General features: G+C 47.5%; 3 protein-coding genes across 4 annotated transcripts in view; 2 read left to right on the top strand and 1 right to left on the bottom strand.

Moving 5' to 3' along the window:
- Nucleotides 1-4358, bottom strand: part of Bysl (bystin like) — a 10311-nt gene extending 5953 nt beyond the window's left edge. The window contains exons 1-2 of the mRNA XM_021218111.2: nucleotides 3794-4358; nucleotides 371-533 (exon numbers count right to left, since the gene is read on the bottom strand). Of these exons, the coding sequence (XP_021073770.1) occupies nucleotides 371-533; nucleotides 3794-4058 (428 nt within the window). The 5' untranslated portion in view covers nucleotides 4059-4358. The remainder of the gene's footprint in view (nucleotides 1-370; nucleotides 534-3793) is intronic.
- Nucleotides 4359-4487: 129 nt separating this feature from the next.
- Nucleotides 4488-16666, top strand: Med20 (mediator complex subunit 20). 2 transcript variants are annotated; one of them, XM_021217988.2, is made up of 4 exons: nucleotides 4488-4597; nucleotides 6976-7130; nucleotides 12891-13144; nucleotides 15134-16666. In XM_021217988.2, exons 1-4 carry the CDS (start codon nucleotides 4584-4586, stop codon nucleotides 15347-15349), a joined length of 639 nt encoding a protein of 212 aa, XP_021073647.1. In that variant the 5' UTR covers nucleotides 4488-4583; the 3' UTR covers nucleotides 15350-16666. The 2 variants fall into 2 exon arrangements, with proteins under 2 accessions (XP_021073647.1, XP_029387142.1); XM_029531282.1 differs by lacking the exon at nucleotides 6976-7130 and having other exon boundaries at nucleotides 15134-16516.
- Usp49 (ubiquitin specific peptidase 49) overlaps nucleotides 4488-18222 on the top strand; it is a 71297-nt gene continuing 57562 nt past the window's right edge. The window contains exons 1-2 of the mRNA XM_029531279.1: nucleotides 4488-4597; nucleotides 6976-7130. The gene's annotated coding sequence lies outside the window, so the exon portion shown is untranslated. The remainder of the gene's footprint in view (nucleotides 4598-6975; nucleotides 7131-18222) is intronic.

The raw sequence follows: 18222 nt of genomic DNA on the forward strand, positions 1-18222 counted from the left end.
TAAGTAAATAAATCTTTGGGCCAGAGCGAGCGGGGTTGACCGGAGTGAGCAGAGGTCCTAAATTCAACTCCCAACAACCACATGAAGGCTCATAATCTTTTGTATAACTACAGCGTTAACTAATAAATATAACAAAATATTAAAAAAAAAAAAAAAAAAAAGACTAAGCAATGAGCCAAGAATAAACACAACAGAATGGATCCCCAATTATAACAAGGAGCTGGTAATCTAGAGGTTCTAGATCAGATGGGCAAGCAGGAATCCGGGTCACTCCCATTAAGAAGGGCCACTGTTGGCAATGGTCAGACCAACAGCTGTGGTCTGAGGGAACTTTCTACCAGGACCAACTGTTTCAACCTTTAAGCCCTACCTCACGGGAGGGTTCTTGTTCATGAACATTTCAATGGCACGCTCATCTTCAGGGTCCACAACCACCTCTGCCTGGTGGTCTACCCCGGTCATTTTGGCTGCCTTCTCCAGGGTGGGCCATTCCTCATCTTCCTCATCCGACCCATCCTGTGGCAATCCCGGCCCTAAAAGAGGAAAGACAAAATAATCACGGCGGGCAGGGGCTTGTGAGTCAGTTCACCATTCCATGTATGGCATGCACGCCCAGGGCGCAGGACTGACACCTGCAGAGGGAGTTATAGACTATCCTTTTGTCCCCAGAGATTTGGAATCTTGAGACAACATACAGCACACGAAGCAAGAGATGATGAGGTGAGTAAATTCTGGATGACATGTCCCCCTCGGTGAATGGATGACATGTCCCCCTCAGTGACCAAGAAGGATCCATTGTATACTACACACATGTAACCTGGTCTATCCAGATGACCTCAAGGAATAGGTACTGTTGCTATACCCAGTTCAAGTGATGCTGTTAGAGTGTTGAGCACTAAGGAGCCAGAAAGGCAACGGAAAGCCAGCCTGGAATGCTCTGAAGGCTAGGCAGTGGTGTTCAGACTCCGATCAACCAGTACAGTTAAATTCCTGGCTTAGTCAGGGATAACCTCTGGAGTCCCTTGCTCTCACGCCTCCACTTTCCAAACACACACCAGTGCTGAACGCTGAGCTCCTGGTGTTGGGATCATCTCTTGTGTTCCATGTAAAGGCTGCCTGTGTATTATTCACACATTAATTTTTGTAGCAGCAGAGAGCTGAGTACAGTTGGCATTGTTATTTTTATGAAGCATCACCCGCCTCGGTGTTGTGGAAACTTCCTCTCCATCACCTTCCGATTGGTTTTATCAAAAGCTGACTGGCCCATAGCAGAGCCGGAGAGGATAGACGGGACTCTGGGTGGAGATAGGAACTCTGGGAAAGAACTCAGATGTGAGTTGACTCAACCGCCAGACACAGAGGAGGAAACGCACTGTTACTGAAGAGCTGAAACGAGCCACAAGGCTGAATGTAGACGAGTATAAAGGAGTTAAGTTGTACCAGCTAGTTGGGAACAAGCCAAGCTTTCGTAATTAATAAGAGGTCTCTGCGTCCTCACGGGTGATAGGTGGGTTGAGCCATTCCCGCCACATCCTGAGCTCGTGACCACGTAGTCTTGGCTGGTTGCTTCCTGAGTGCCGGGATTAAAGTCATGTGCCAATACACTGACCGGGCTGACTTTTGAAATACCACACATAGCTGGCAAGGCAGCTGGGAAAGAGTCTAATAAACCAAAGTAGTTGAATTATTACCATAGCAACAGATCATCTGCTATGGAAGTGGACTAAGGGTGTATAGAGCTCCAGAGAATATACAGAGCATACCCAGTATGAGCCAAGGTTGTATGTTTTAGATTAAGTGTGTGAGTGCTGACTGCATGTATGTCTGTACACACGTGTGCCTGGTGTCTAATGACATCAGAAGATGGCATCTGATCCCTTGCAACTGGAGTTACAGGCAGCTATGGCCTGTCATATGAATGCCAGAAACCAAACTCGGGTTCTCTGTAAGAACAAGAGTTCTGAAGAGCGGAGGACCAACTCTTGAGAGTTTTCCTCTGTTCTCTACACACATCATGCCACGCACATGCACACAAAATACATGTTAAACAAAAGAAGACAAGTGCTATGAAATACCTAGGGAAACGAGAGAAAATTAGGAGACAGTCACTGACATTTGTGTAGTGTTTTGTTGTTGTTATTGTTTGCTTTTTGTATATGAGTGAACCCTAGCATCATGGAGGCCAGAAGTGAATCTTGACTGTTATTCCTGCTGAATGGACCACTGAGGTTACAGAATACAAATCATGAGGTTTCCACAGTGATCCAGGGGAGAACTGTGGTAGCGTAAAAAGGAAGCGTTACAGGTAAATGGAAAGTGGTCTGGCTCTGACACACTCTAACGACAACATCACCAGGATTTACTGCGAAGTGAGAAAGAGGAACCCTGATTCTGCCTGGAGCAGTGGAAGGCTAATTAATATGCTAACAACCTCCTTGCTGCAACCGGAGAGCGGGTTTGGGAAGGAAGTCACAACTTCTGTTTAGGGCACAATCTTACTTGAGTTAGATACTAGTATTCAACTTGGAGATGTCAGGTAGACCACTGGATATAAAGATGTGAGCTTTCTTGGAAGAACTCTGAGGGAGAAAAAACTGGAAGTAGCTGTCAAACAAATGGCGTCAAAGTGAATTTTGCTGGCTGATAGCACCACAGAAGGACCTAAAAGCTCCAACCCTGCCTTGGGCACCCAGCAAGTTCAAGTCCAGCCTGAACAACTTAAGGAGACTCAGTCTCAGAGTCTAAGTTTTTAAGGGCAGGCGTGGTGGCAACCACCTATCATGCTACCACATGGAAAACAGGCAAGATCAGGAGTTCAAGGTCAGCCCCCCTCCAGCGTTTAAGGCCATCTTAGACTCCATGAGCCCTTACTTCAAAAAAGTCTAAAAGAAAGCAGAAAAGCTGCTAAACCCATGTTCAAATGCATCAATACTGCTTTTAGGAGAAATAAGAATGGGAGATTAAGCAATGGGTGGTGAGGAACAGTTCCTCCCCAGTGGGTAGCAAGCACCCACCCATTCGTCCCCTCTTCCCCCTTTTAGCTTCTAAACAATACTGTTTCCCCTCCCCGTCGCTGGGACAGTCCCCACTTGCTTCTCAGGTCTTATTAGAAGGACATGAGACCTGGGATACCCACCACGTAGAATTAATGTGCATCCGTTTTTTGTTTAAATAGAAATATCATCACTTTTTTCCTCTCTCTTGAGAGACAGGGCTCGTTAACCTGGAATTTTCTATGTAGCCAAGAAGGCCCTCTGCCTTGCTTCTCGAGTGCTGGGGTTACAGGCGCGCCTCGCCACCTTGAGCTAGACATCCGGTGCTATCAGGAGGAACGAATATCTTATTTCTGTATCAGAACTGCCTAAAAGCTTAACAAGCTTCAAAGCATTTTGCAAGCAGTCCACAAATACTTCAAACACCCAGAGGATAAATAAATGCTAGACCGCCAGGCGGTGGTGGCGCACGCCTTTAATCCCAGCACTTGGGAGACAGAGGCAGGCGGATTTCTGAGTTCGAGGCCAGCCTGGTCTACAGAGTGGTTCCAGGACAGCTAGGGCTATACAGAGAAACCCTGTCTCGGAAAAATTAAAAAAATAAAATAAAATAAAAAGTAAATGCTAGAACTGGTGTGAGAGGTCACTTTCCGTTGGCTTAACTCTGGGTCCTGGAATCCAGGAGTGGAAGTGAAGGACCACGCGGGTAAATTGTGCAGCCTACTCTCTTTAATTCCAGCCCAGTATTCTGATGGGGTGTCAGACCGGCCCAACTCACCATTCCACCCCTTGTCACTCACCCAGCCGCGTGGCGCGCTCTCGCGATGGTGCTGGCCGATCTCCAGTGCCATGGTCAGTCTCGAGCTCCTCCTGCTGTTGTCGGGCTTGCTGCAAAATCCGTCTGCTCAGCCGGGGTCCCACGTACTCTTCCTCTTCTTCGACCTCACGCCCCCGCCGTTTTTCTCGGGTCCCTGCGCGCACTGCGTTCCCAGCCAAGATCTGCTCGGCCAGAGGTGCGTGCTTCTCCTGACTTCTGGCCCCACGCGTCACCTTGAATTTGGGCATTTTGGTCGAAAAACTTGAAAACTTGCCCACGAGGTTTACACGTGTGAAACCGGCTTAAAAAGCCGAGACTGCGCTTGCGCCGCGTGTTCCGGTCGCCAAGAGGTCGCTGAGAGATCACAGCGCCTCCCAGCGTCGGGAGGCCGGAGGTTCCTCATCCATCATCACTCTCTCAGGAAGAGCTTCGGGGCCTGCAGCAGGAGTCCCCAGATTCTCAGGTAATCTCATTGGAAAAGGTGGATGTCCAAGTCTCCCTTTTCCAGAATTCATAGAGGTAGCCTAGGGCGTCCTGTCAACCCGTTGGACGCCTTGGGGGCAGAGCCGAGTCGATGACGTAATATAAATGTCACCACTGGGTGTCCGGAGATGCCGCTCCCTGTGGGCGTGTCACCCCGGCGCTCAGTATTCGCGCATTTCCGGAGGCCGGTCAACGACCGCTTCCTGTGCTTAGGGGACCACCGTTGGTGTGGAAGGTCTGGGTTCTCTTGAGTTCGAGAGTTTGGAGGCGCCACTTTTTGACCCTTCGCCATGGGAGTGACATGGTAGGACTTGAAGGGCTTCTGTGGTGACGGAGCATGGGGTCGTGAGGGTATCTGTGAGCCTGTAATGGCCCGGGGAAGGGAATGGTTCCTCGGGGGCTGACCAAGATGTCCTCCGGTTGTGTGGATCGGGGGACACCGCGTGGGACTTCTCCCTTCCCAGACACACCCCTTTGGCAAAGAGAGCACTTCATCCCAAGGACCCGCCAGGAGTTGTTGTTCCTTTTTCTTGGTACCTCTTCCTGTCCTTGAGGCCTTGTGACGGTTCTAGGACCCAAAGGTTAGAAATAGGGTTTCCAGGGCTGGTGAGATGGCTCAGTGGGTAAGAGCACCCGAAGGTCCGGAGTTCAAATCCCAGCAACCACATGCTGGCTCTTAACCATCTGTAACAAGATCTGATGCCCTCTTCTGGAGTGTCTGAAGACAGCTACAGTGTACTTACATATAATAAATAAATAAATCTTTAAAAAAAAAAAAAGAAAGAAAGAAATAGGGTTTCCAGACTAGGAGTTATTCGCAGAAAGGGATAAGAGTGGCTCGAAGAGAAAGTTACTTTTATATGTTGCTTGCAGTTACAGGAGCCCGACTTTGAATCGGCCACTTAAGGTATTGGGGCTAGTGACAGAGGTAGGAGAAAGGAAGTGTTGGGAGCTTGAAGATCGGAGTACCAGGCACATGAACTATTTATGAACCACACCCTATATATTTGAGACAGTTTTTCAAGCAGGGTGTCTCTGTGTGTAGCTTTGGGAGGCCCAGAACTCACTCTGTAGAACAGGCTGGACTCGAACTCACAGAGGTCCACCTGCCTCTCTCTGCCTCTCAGGTGCTCGGATCAAAGGCACGTGTGCCACCATCGCCTGGGCTTGAGACAGTTTTGATTGCCTTTTATCTTAAGTTTTAAGTCTCTCTTGGTAAGGTTTGGGCACCGTGCTTTCCTGGGTATTAATTTCAAAGTACTAGGCCTCAGCACTTAAAATCTTGGTAGTGAGGCTACACAGAGAAACCCTGTCTCGGAAAAAAAAAAAAAATCTTGGTAGTGATGTAGTGCTTTCCAGTTAAAGCTTGGAGGCCAGGGCAGAAGGTCAGGGGCCACAGGTGCTCTGTGAAAGGAAGGTTCTTGCCACAGTTGACACTAGGAGCCTCATTTCAGCTTTCTACCCTACTGTAAAGTGTGCCTGTGAGCAATGAAAATAGATCACAGCAGAGTCATTTAGAGTTCAGTTTCCCTGTTTGCAGTAAGTTGATACAGGACAGGACCTTTGCTGAGGCCTTTGGAAGAGTCAGTCAATCCACCTGAAGGCTCATGCCTTTGATTCCAGCATTTGGGAGGCAGAGTCAGGCAAGTTTCTGTGAATTCCAGGACAGCCTGGTCTACATAGTGAGTTCCAGGACAGCTGGAGCTATATAGAGATCCCCTGTCTCAGAAAATGAGCAAATTTAAAGACCTATAGATGCTGTGTGTAGAGCTCACACATATCTGGTGTTTGACAGTAATTACATACCACTCTTGTGTCGAGGCTACAGTGTAAGGTGGAAACCTCAAAAGCAATTGAAATTCTTACAGAGACTGTTCTTATTCAAGGCTTCTACACACGAAACCTGCTTTTGTTTTTGTTCTGTTAATGGGACTCCGTGACAGTGGGAAAGTTCTGTCATCCGTCTCCAGAACATTACCCCTCAGCCTCCTGTGACACAGTACCTGACAAAGGCACCTTATGACAGGTTCATGTTGGCTCACTATTTGAGCCGAAATAGCATCACAACAGAGAAGGCATAGTGACAGGGGCACGAGGGGCTGGTCACATTGTCAGGAAAGGGGTGTTGTCCTGCTCGGCTGTTTCATCCACACCTCGGTTAATTAAATATAGAATCTCACAGACATGATCAGGAGTTTGAGAATAGGGCTCAGGCAAGTGCACTCCTGTAATTCCAGCACTTGAGAGACTGAGACAGGGTTCCTGTAATAGTGAGGTTAGCTTGGGTTAATGTAGTGAACTCAAGATCATCTTTGGCTGCACTGTGGGAGACAAGGTCTCCCACAGATAATCAGTGATTATTAATAATCACCGATACACCATCAATCCCAGTCACTAGAGTTCGTGATACTGAGTGCAGTGTGGACTACCTAGGGTCATCACTTAAATGTTAACACATGTGCCTTTCTTGGGGATGCTGGTGTGGGAGTGTTTATTGCCCCAGTGTAAGACCCTTGAGACCTGTGCTCTCCTGGTAGAGGAACTCTTGGGGACTGATGGGCGGGAACCAGAGATGTCTAAAGTAACTCCTAGCCCTGTTGATCTGTTACCTGTTGGGGAATTGAGTGGCTTAGCCAGAAGCTCTGTCTCTGGACCCTGCTGACTTGGCGTTCTGTTTCTCAGTGTGTCCCAGATGCCTGTGGCTGAGGGCAAGAGTGTCCAGCAGACAGTGGAGCTCCTCACCAAGAAACTGGAGGTGCTCGGAGCAGAGAAACAAGGGACATTTTGTGTGGACTGTGAGACTTACCACACAGCTGCCTCCACCCTGGGCAGCCAAGGTCAGTAGATGGCTGAGAGCAGATGGGTGGAGCCTGGCTTAGAGTCCCACCCATATTTATGTTAATGATATGCTTGCTTTTCTGTCAAGGGTAGGGGTCCTGACCGAGGCAGGATGTGTTTGTGGCCTCATTTGTTCTTGGTCCATCTTAGATTATGGTGGTCAGTTTGGAGTTTGACCCTATTTGTTTAAAGATTTGTTTTTATTTTTAAGTGTGTGTGTGTGTGTGTGTGTGTGTGTGTGTGTATGTACAAGCACTTGTGCCCCTGTGTGTGGCTATATGCCCACACGTGTGGGTGCTTATGGAGGCTAGAGGCATCAGATTCCCTGGAGCTAGAGTTACAGGTAGTAATGAGCTACCTGCTGATGTGGGTGCTGGGAACTAAACTTGGGTTCAAGGCCAGCCTAGGCTAGAGAATGAGAACCTGTCTTAGGAAACAAAAATTGTACACAATAACAGGAAACACTTTCTTCACTAAAGAATAGTGCTGGGGCTGAAGAGATAGCTCAGCAGTTGACAACATTGGCTGGTTTTCTAGTAGCCAGGGTTTGATTCCCAGAGCCCATATAGCAGCTCACAGTTTGTGACTCTAGCCCTAGGGAATCCAGTGCCCAGTGCCCATAGTCTTTGGATACACTGTAGCTATACAGATGGTTGTGAGTCTTCATGTGGTTGTTGGGAATTGAATTTAGGACCTCTGCTCCCTCCTGTCAGCCCTGCTTGCTCAGGCCCAAAGATTTATTTATTATTATAAATAAGTACATTGTTACTGTCTTCAGACACCAGAAGAGAGTGTCAGATCTCATTATGGATGGTTGTGAGCCACCTTGTGGTTGCTGGGATTTGAACTCAGGACCTTCAGAAGAGCAGTCAGTGCTCTTACCCGCTGAGCCATCTTGGCAGCCCACTCACACAGTCTTTAGCTGCTTTTGGAACGTTTCAAGGCAGTGCAGCTTGATGTGGTATGATGCAGGTATGTAATTACAGTGTATAGACCTGAGACAATAAGATCAGCTTTGAGTGGCTCTGAGAGCTGACATATTTTAAACCAGATTTTTCAAAGAGATGAAAGGTGTGAATTGGCAGTGCAGACAGAAGGGATGGGAGCTGGAGGTTCAGTGTAGAGCCTGCTGAGTTCAGCAGGGGCAGCAGAGAGGCCAGGGCAGTACAGGGAAGGCACTGTATTGCTCCCCAATCCTGCAGTCTTTCTCCTCTTTTCATTACTACACTTTTTTTAAAAAAAAGGATTTATTTAGCTGGGCGGTAGTGGCGCACGCCTTTAATCCCAGCACTNGGGAGGCAGAGGCAGGNGGATTTCTGAGTTCAAGGTCAGCCTGGTCTACAGAGTGAGTTCCAGGACAGCCAGGGCTATACAGAGAAACCCTGTCTCGAAAAACAAACAAAAAAAGGATTTATTTATATTTATATTTATATTTTGTTTGTTTTTGAGACAGGGTCTCACTATGTAGCTCTAGCTGTCCTGGAACTCACTCTGAAGATGGGAGTGGCCTCAAACTCACAGAGATCCATCTCCTAAGAGCTGGAACTAAAAGTGCATCATTGTGCCTGACTTTATTTCTGTGATGGGTGCTGTGGAGTTACAGGCACTTCAACCCAGTGTGGATGGTGAACGCTCTAGCCTTCTGACAGAACAGCGAGTGAGTGGTCAGAGCTACAGCCATCTCACCAGCCTCTTGTTAAGACTCTCTTTTGTTTTTGTTTTTTGAGACAGAGTTTCTCTCTGTATCCCTGGCTGTCCTGCGACACTCTCTTTGTAGACTAGGCTGGGATCACAGAGATCAGACTGCCTCCTGCCTCCCGAGCTCTGGAATTAAGGTGTGCACCATCACTGCCTGGCTCTTGCTATGCTTTTAACCGTGCTAGAGTTCTTTCCTCCTGCCCTGTTGTTCAGAAATACTTCTCCATCCTCCTTCAAGCTGTGTTTTTCCTTTCATTTTATGCTTAAGTCTTAGATTTCTGGTTTTTCAGGTAATCACTCTTTTAAAGTTTTCTTTTGTATTAACTAGGTTTTTGTGAGAAAGGGTTCTGGGTAGCTCAGGCTAGCTTTGAACTTGCCTTGTAGCTGAAGATGGCCCTGAGTTTCTGATGCTCCTACTCCACCTCTCTAGTGCTAAGATAGCATTACCATATTCAGTTTACCTGATGCTGGGGGTAGAACCCAGGTCCTTATTGCATGCTAGGCAGAGACGGCCATTACCAGACTCTCTTTATTTTGTGTGTGTTTATGTGTGTTACGAATGTGCATGGCTGTTTTTGCCACGGCATGGGTATGAAGTTTATAGACTCCGGCTTTCTGGAGTCTCAGCTCTCCTTTCCCCATGGGCCTCCCAGAGATCAGATTCAGGCTTAGCAGCTGGCACCTTTACCTGCTAAACTAGCCCTTGTTATCTGCGCATGGTGGTTTGTGTTCTGTTTTGATTGAGGGTGGAAGAGCATGTGCATGCCCACACCGGTGAAAGCTAGAAAGGGACACTGGATGCTTTGCATTGCTTGCTTCTTCTATGGCTCTCTGCTTGATTGCCTTGAGACAGGGTCTCTCACTGAACCGGAAACTTGCCATTTTGGATATCGGACTGGCCAGTGAACTCTTTTTTTTTTTTTTTTTTTTTGGTTTTTCGAGACAGGGTTTCTCTGTGTAGCCCTCTGGCTGTCCTGGAACTCACTCTGTAGACCAGGCTGGCCTCGAACTCAGAAATCCACCTGCCTCTGCCTCCCGAGTGCTGGGACTAAAGGCGTGCGCCACCACGCCCGGCTCTGGCCAGTGAACTCTTAGGGTCCACCTGCCTCTGCTCCCCAGTGCTGTAATCACAAACATGTGTATGTAGCCTTCCAGACTTTACCTGGGTTTGGGGGATTAGGATTTAGGTCCTTGCTAAGCTACCTTCCCAAGGCCCCGCTCACAGTTTTAAAAGTAGACTTATATATTTATTTTTCTATATTTTTATTTCACGTGTGTATATGTGTATGCATATATACCCTATATACATATGGGTATACATATGGGTATACATATGGGTATACATATGGGTATACATATGTACCCTAACAAGGGAGTAGATGTCAGAGGACAACTTGCAGAAGTTGAGGCTTCTTTTCCATCAAATGGGTCCCAGAGATGGAACTCGGGTTGTCAGGTTTGGTGACAAGAGCCTTAACCCATTGGGTTATCTTGCCAGTCCTGTTTTTTATTGTTCTCAGACAAGGTCTTGTGTAGCCCAGGCTGGCCTCGGACTTGACAGTCATGCTGCCTGAGCCTCTTGAGACCGCGTGAGCTTCCATGTGACACTTATTACTTGGAGACTTGGTGTCCTTGTGAAGCTCCCGTCCATCCCCTCACTCAGCAGCCCCGAGCCGGAATTACAGGCTTGAGCCACTGTTCTTATGTTGTGGACTCCTGACCTGCTTTTAAAAAGATTTTTTGGGTGCTTGCCACTGAGTCTGAGAACTTGAGTTTTATCCACAGAACCTGTGTAGTGGAAGGAGAAAACAGACTTTCCCAAGTGTCTACCTCTGAGTCATATATGTGTCCCTGCCCTAAAACACAAATAAATGTGTATATATTTTTTAAAGGGTCTTTAGGGGGCTAGGGAAATGGCCTAGTTAGTAAATGTCTTGCCTTATAAGTACAAGAATTTGAGTTTGTATCCTTAGATCTCACTTTAACAGTTAGGTATGAGCCAGTCATGGTGGCGCACGCCTTTAACCCCATCCCTCGGGAGGCAGAGGCAGGGTCTCTCTGAGTTTGAGACCAGCCTGGTCTACAGAGCGAGTTCCAGCTAGAGCTGACAATGATACCCTGTCTCAAAAACCAAACCACTACCCACCAAAACCCAAACCTGGGCACAGTGCATACGGCTAATCCCAGAGCTGAAAAGGTAGAGACAGGAAGAGGATCCCTGGGCCGTTGGCCAGACATTCTTGCTCTAAGTTCAGTGAGAGACCCTGTCAAAAACAGATAGCCCTAATTAGACTCAGTCTATTATTAAAAAAAAATAGAGAAGGACATGAAGTTGGAAGGAGGATGTGTTTGAGGAGGGGGGAGCAGGTAGAGTTTGAAGAGGGAGGTTTTTTTCTTTTTTTTTTTTTTTTTTTTAAAGATTTATTTATTTTAAGAATGTGAGTACACTGTAGCTGTCTTCAGACACACCAGAAGAGGGCGTCCGATCTCATTACAGATGGTTGTGAGCCACCATGTGGTTGCTGGGATTTGAACTCGGGACCTCTGGAAGAGCAGTCAGTGCTCTTAACTGCTGAGCCATGTCCCCAGCCGGAAGAGGGAGGGTTTTGAGTGTACAGTAAGTATTTCAAGCTGTAGTCATCTATTCTGCCTTATAGTGTGTGAAAGGGAATTTTGCTCTCCGTGTTTTGTCGTCTCCCGGCTCCTGTGTAACCAACTGTATCTGTCACTCTCCCTCCTTGGAGAAAGCCTGTAGAGTCGCTGGCAGGAAGGCTCAGCAAGTAAAGACTGGAGGCCAAGTTAATGTCAGAGGCAGGTGTCTGGTGCGCGCACGCCTTCAGTCTCGGCACCCTGGAGGCAGTGGCAGGTGGATCTCTGAGTTTGAGACCAGCCTAGTCACAGAGAATTCCAGTCTACCCAGGGATCCATAGTAAGACCCCATCTTAAACAAAAAAGGAGTCTAGAACAGGAGTAGAATGAGTGAGTGGGCTAGGGCTGTCGAGGGGAGAGTCCTCCCTGCGCATGCGCAACACTCCAGGTTCTAGCTCTGGCAGCACACACTTCTAACTCCAGCGTTACAGACACACCCAGGCCTGCCTGGGTAAGATAGCAAGACCCTGTTCAAACCAAATAAAACAATAGACTGAGGAAACTCATTTCTCAGAGCGTGGAAGGGAGCTTGAAAGTACAGCTTCAAATCCTAGTGCCCAGGGTTCTTCATAGCTTTCCTAGCCGTCTCTACTAAACAGTCACAAACACTTGTCCTTACCTGCAGGCGGCACTGGCAGCTTTTAAAGGCAAGGCAGAAAAGCCTTGTCTCAGCTTGACTGTGGTCTACTGTCCTAGCCTACTGTTCATAGGCTCCCTATTGCAAAGTCTCTGAAAGAGCATTTAGATTTTTTTTTTTTTTTAAAGATGTATTTATTATTATATATAAGTACACTGTAGCTGTCTTCAGAAGAGGGCATCAGATCTTGTTACAGGTGGTTGTGAGTCACCATGTGGTTGCTGGGATTTGAACTCAGGACCTTCGGAAGAGCAGTCAGTGCTCTTAGCCGCTGAGCCATCTCACCAGCCCGCATCTAGATTTCAAAGGCAGCATTGACAGAGTCCAGAGAGGCAAGCGGATGTTGTCCCTTCTGTTTTATGTTTGAGGTTCTAGGGCTGGAGCTCAAGACGAGGCAGGTCAGTATCTGTTACCGAGCAACACCACCAGCCCTTAGGGTTTTTCTTGTTTTGTTGAAACTATAGATGCTGATATATAAGAGCCTCTCTATGGGTTATTAATCATGATAAAATAACCCTCAGTGAGCTTACCATACAACTCTTCTCAACACCGGAGAATTCCCTGGTGCTCTTTAGGTATGTTTGGCCTCTATTGTCTGGCTGGCTTTCCCAGTTACCCGGCATCTCTGGAAAAGGGTAGCACTCACTTCAGGATCCTTTCCCCTCTCAGGCTGCCAGGGTACCAAACTGCCAACTGGCTTTGTTTGGTGCACTTGACCTATCCCGGGGTGTGTTGATAAAGTCGTGATGATGAGTGGGCCATCTATCCCTTGCAGGCCAGGCTGGGAAGCTGATGTACGTGATGCATAACTCTGAGTACCCACTGAGCTGCTTTGCCCTCTTTGAGAATGGCCCTTGCCTCATTGCTGACACCAACTTCGATGTGCTCATGGTGAAGCTCAAGGGCTTCTTCCAGAGTGCCAAGGCCAGCAAGATTGAGACCCGGGGCACTCGCTACCAGTATTGTGACTTCCTGGTGAAGGTGGGCACGGTCACAATGGGGCCTAGTGCCCGTGGCATCTCTGTGGAGGTAAGCCCTTGGTGAAGGACAAGCAGGATATGCTGTGGGCTCCACAGTAAGGATTCTGGAAACTTTCCCAGCCTCACTTAGTTCAGATAGACTCAGCCAGTATCGTCCCATGCTCCACTACAGGGATCCTTTTTTTGGTGGCTGATTTTTTTGCCCAGTGGGAGGGCTGGGGGTGGTGATTCATGTCTCATGCCTTGGACTTACTCTGTAGCCAAGGATGATAAACTCATGTTCCTCTCTTCTGCCCCCAAGTGCTGAGATTGCAGTAGTGCCGCTATACCCAGCTTCTTTCTTAGGTTATGCATTTATTTAGACAGTTCCGTTTGGCTTGGACTCTCATTGTTTGTTCGTTTGTGTTGGTGGTGGTGGTTTTTGGACTCTCATTCTTATGTCTTCATATGTCCCACCATGCCTGGCTTGTGTGGTGCTGGGGATGCAGAACAGACCTTGTGCACCAACAAAATGCTATATCCTCAGCTCCGAAAAAGAAACAGAACCCCATCTCAAAACAACAACAAAAACAACAACAAACAGAAACAGAAACATATATGTATATGCATGCATGCATAAATGAATGCACGTATGTATGTATTTATGTTGAGACATGGTCTTACTCTGCTGGGGTTATAGAAGCTTTCTTTAGGAGATTTTTTTTTTTTTTAAGATTTTTTTTTCTGTGCATATTGGGTATTTTGCTTGCATGTATGTCTCTGTACCACATGCGTACAGTGCTCACAGGGGCCAAAAGAGGGCATCTGATGCCTTGGAATTGGAGTCAAGGACTTTTTTAAAGTTGTTAGTCCATGTGGGTGCTACGAACCAACCCCAGGTCCTAAGAGCAGCAAGTGATCTTAACTTTTGAGTCATCTGTCCAGCACCACTCTAGGGTTCATCTGTCTTTTCTTTAGCCATTCACTCTTTAGCCCAGAATTGAGGTGGGTTCGCAGCAAGTAAAAAGCTTAGAGAGGCTCACTTGCTGGAAACTGAAGGCATAAGCAAGGGGAGCAGGGAGTGAGGATATAGAGACCAGCATCCTTTCCAGGAAGGGCTGGAGTACACAGCTCTCTGAGGGACGTCTGAGGTGAGCTGTCAGTCGTGCCCACGTGCCCCTCCTTAGTATATTTTATGAGAGGCCCCAGAGCTGTGGAACAAACTCTGCTTTTCCCTTTGGTATCTGCCCACTTTCATGGTGGCTGAGAATGTGTGAAGAAGATGCCCTCGTCTAGTCTTTTAGTCAAAAAATGACTACACTTACTTACCGTGGGTGTAGGTGTAAATGCGCCATACATAGCACATGGACGGAGATCAGAGCAGTCAGTTCTCTCTTCCTACCATGTGGGTCCTGGGGATTGAACTCAGCCTATCGCTTGGTAGCAAGCATTGTTACTGGCTGATGGCCTGCAACATTGAACCTAAGTCTGTAGGTATTGAAAATGATATATGGAGAGATAGCTTTACAGTGAAAGTCCATAGCCTTCTATGCATCCAGCATTGGTTGAGAATTTAGAAACAATAAGACAAGATAGAAGCTTGCAGGGCCTCCCTTTTGAAAATGTATCATTTCAGCGAAGCTGAAACACAGACAAAAAGTGAGTTTAGAAAGGCGTTAGGCTTAGGACATCAGGCTGTTGAGAGCCTTGCTGACTGCAATGGTAACTTGTAGAGCAATGTATAGAATAAGAAGACCAAGGCGGGAAGTGTTGCGGCCTGCTTACTGTCTCAGCACCTGGGAGACAAGCCAGAGGATTGTGAGGTTGAGGCCGGCTTAAGCTGCACTGTTAGATCCTGTCACAAAGTAAAAACCAGAGGAAGGAGTCTGGGAAGCATTGCAGGTAGAGAAAAGGACCCTAGTGTCAGTTTCTTTTCAGGAGGCTCCCAAGCCAACATTGTCTAATGGTTTCACCTTGTGACTGAACGGTTGCAGCAGCAGGAGGGAAGAAAGCAAGCTCATCCTTGTCCTTACCCTTGCTGTCTGTTCTCTTGTCCCAGGTGGAGTATGGCCCTTGTGTGGTGGCTAGTGACTGCTGGAGCCTCCTGCTTGAGTTCCTACAGAGTTTTCTAGGTAGCCACACGCCAGGGGCACCCACAGTATTTGGGAACAGACACGATGCAGTCTATGGTCCAGCAGATACCATGATACAGTACATGGAACTCTTCAACAAGATCCGAAAACAGCAGCAAGTGCCCGTGGCTGGGATCCGTTAGTGACTGGCAGCTGCCCACCTGCTGAGCTGTTACCAGGGTACTGCCCAGGCCCACGTGCTGGACTCGGTCCTGGGCCCCTAGCCCAGCTGGTTGCCAGCTGTAGCTTGTGTTCCGGGGCTTTGGCCGTCCCTCCTGACCCCATCACAGCTGTTTTTTACTTCATGCTTTAACTGGATTTGGCTGGTCCTCAAGAATGGTAACTGTGAAGAATGGAAAAGCTGTAGGGCAAGAGGTAGGACAGGGTTGTCCCTGTGGGCACTGGAGCTGTGTCTCCGGGTGCGGAGGATGTGGTATAGGCTGGATGTCTGTGCGTGTGGAGCTCCCCTTTGCTTGAGGATGTGGCTGGCCTCTCCTGGAGATGGTTGGGTGGCAGGACTGGATTGTTGGCTGCTAGAGTGTCCCTTTCATTCTTTGGACACTGATATCTTCCCATACTGTTTTAAATTATGTGAACTTGTAGGCCATGTTGCTATAGCAGAACCAAAAGCAGAGGGCTCTTACTGCACAGTTTATTTTTCATTAATAGTTCACAGGCATTCACTTCCCCAGAGCAGAATGAACTCCACAGGGTTACCAGGAACTTGGCTTCTTATGTCTTACTGTTCCTAATATCATACTGTCCCAAAATGCTTTCCTTCCCACAGGATCAGAGTGCTCAGTAGCTCTGCGCCCACAGTCCGCTGAGGAGACTGAGAGGGCTGGTTTTCAGAGTTGCTCAAGTCACTGTGGACACATGTTCCTGACACTCACCACTCAGGTTTTTCAGGGTGCCTCCTAGATTGACTTGTTCTCTTGCTTGAGCCCTGAACTCATTGACACTATTGCTCACCTGCCTCACACCTACTACAGAGACATTTAACAGAGACAGGCTCAGGAAAGCTGTTCATCTACAAAGTGTCAGGCTGTCAGTAAGGAGCCCATCCTCAGAGCACAGCTAGGCAGACAGACTTGCCAGCGCACTTGGGCCGCTGCTCTGAGGGACTGGTCATTCTTGTCCCCTAGCTTTGGCTGGCAGGACAGCTCATCATGCCTTCCTGGCTGTGCCTCTGTTATCCAGTTGTTCCCTGTTACTTCCTCTTGGTTTTGTTGTTACTCTTACTGTTCTGTAAAAACTGAGGTGTTTTAGATACCACAATAAAAATTTACCAACATTACAGTTTTGGCTTTCTGTTCTGTATTTGGTCTTGTTGCAGTCTACTTCGTGCTTTGTACTGAAAACACAGATGTTAATTGAAGTGGTAAATATGGAGTCTAAGTTCCTACATAAGGGCTCAGTTTCTAAAAGATAGAGAGAAGCATAAACAGTCTAGCATCTTGTTAGCAGTGGTTGCCTTGCTCGCATTCCCAGCATTCTTGATTTTTTTAAGAAAAGATTTTGTTTTTAAGTGTGTGTGTGTGTGTGTGTGTGTGTGTCTCGGGGGGGGGGGGGGGGGAGGGGTGTGTGCTTGAGTATGCAGTACCCGTGGAGGCCAGAAGAGGGCATCAGCTCCTCTGGATATGGTGTCATCCTTAGGTAGATTTGGGTGTTGGGAATGGAGTCAGGTCCTCTGACAGAGCAGCAAGCATTCTTAACTGCCAAGCTGTGTCTTCAGACCCTCCATTCCTGATCTTTTCCATTGGAGCTCACAGTTGACTGGCTTTAGACATGAGATCAAACCTGAAGAATGGCCATGTGAGTGGTCTTTGTCAGTGAATGGAAATGCAGCACTGAAAGAAACTTGCTAAGCAAAACACCTAATAATGGAGCAGGTGATGGCTCTGCCAGCAGAGGCACCAGAACTGAACTGTGACTAGTGAGGACAGTGTGTCCTCTGGCTTTCACGCGAAAGTTTGTGTGGGGCTTCTTAGAACACTGTAGGACACAGTTGTCATTGTGCAACTTTTTCAAGGTTTAAGGTGCATGGAAGTTGGGATTATGTTTATAAATTTAAGGCGTAGAGGGATCCTTTTTTTTTTTTTTTTTTTCTCAAGACAGGGTTTCTCTGTGTAGCCCTGGCTGTCCTGGAACTCACTCTGTAGACCAGGCTGGCTTCGAACTCAGAAATCCACCTGCCTCTGCCTCCCAAGTGCTGGGATGCTCACAATGACTTCAAAAAGAGAATCTGGTACATTTACCCTGGAGCTGGAGATAGCACTGGGAACCTTTATTTGTGTAGGAAAAGCAAGGCTGGGGTTGTGGCAGGTATGCTGGGGCTGCCAGTGGAAGGGATGCCACTTTAGGAGACAGCTGACTGGCAGCTGGCTATAGCATTGGGCTTAAATCTGTTCTTTGGGTTGAATCTGTATACTGGGAATAATGCCTGCTTTCCATGTAGCAGAGAAGTTGAAAGGGAAATTTGTGAACATGAAGATGCCGTCTCTGAGTTTTTCTTCTTTCTTTTAAAATTGGTTTTGTCTGGATATATGTGTGCGTACCACATACATGCCTGATCCAGACAAGGGCATCAGATCTCTTGAGACTGGAGTTACAGTTGGTCCTGAGCACCTATGTGGGTACTGGAATAGAACCGAAGTCCTCTGCAAGAGCAGCCAGTGCTGTTAACCACTGAGCCGTCTTTCCAGCCTGTCTGGGGGCTCTTTAATGTACTCACAGAGGTCCACTCTACCTCCCAGTGCTAGAATTAAAGGTGTGTGCCACCACTGCTCAACCAAGTGTTTTTCTTTTTAAGACACAGCCTAATTGTGTACCTCTGACTGGCCTGGAACTATGTACACAAGGCTCACTTCAAACTCAGAGATCATTCAAGTGATCTTCCCTGCCTCACAAAAGCAATAAAGAACAAAATATATTTAGTTTTGGGTTTCCTTGGGTTTTTAGTTTGATGTTGTTGTTTTGTTTTTAAGCAGAATCTTACTTACCTAGGCTGACTTGG

Source organism: Mus pahari, chromosome 18, assembly GCF_900095145.1.
Source record: "Mus pahari chromosome 18, PAHARI_EIJ_v1.1, whole genome shotgun sequence".
Classification (NCBI taxonomy): domain Eukaryota; kingdom Metazoa; phylum Chordata; class Mammalia; order Rodentia; family Muridae; genus Mus; species Mus pahari.

Bases quoted from the DNA above. Each gene is read 5' to 3' on its own strand.
- Med20 (XM_021217988.2), top strand. The intron at 7,131-12,890 runs GTCAGTAGATGG...TATCCCTTGCAG, and splicing joins CTCCACCCTGGGCAGCCAAG to GCCAGGCTGGGAAGCTGATG. The intron at 13,145-15,133 runs GTAAGCCCTTGG...CTCTTGTCCCAG, and splicing joins CCCGTGGCATCTCTGTGGAG to GTGGAGTATGGCCCTTGTGT.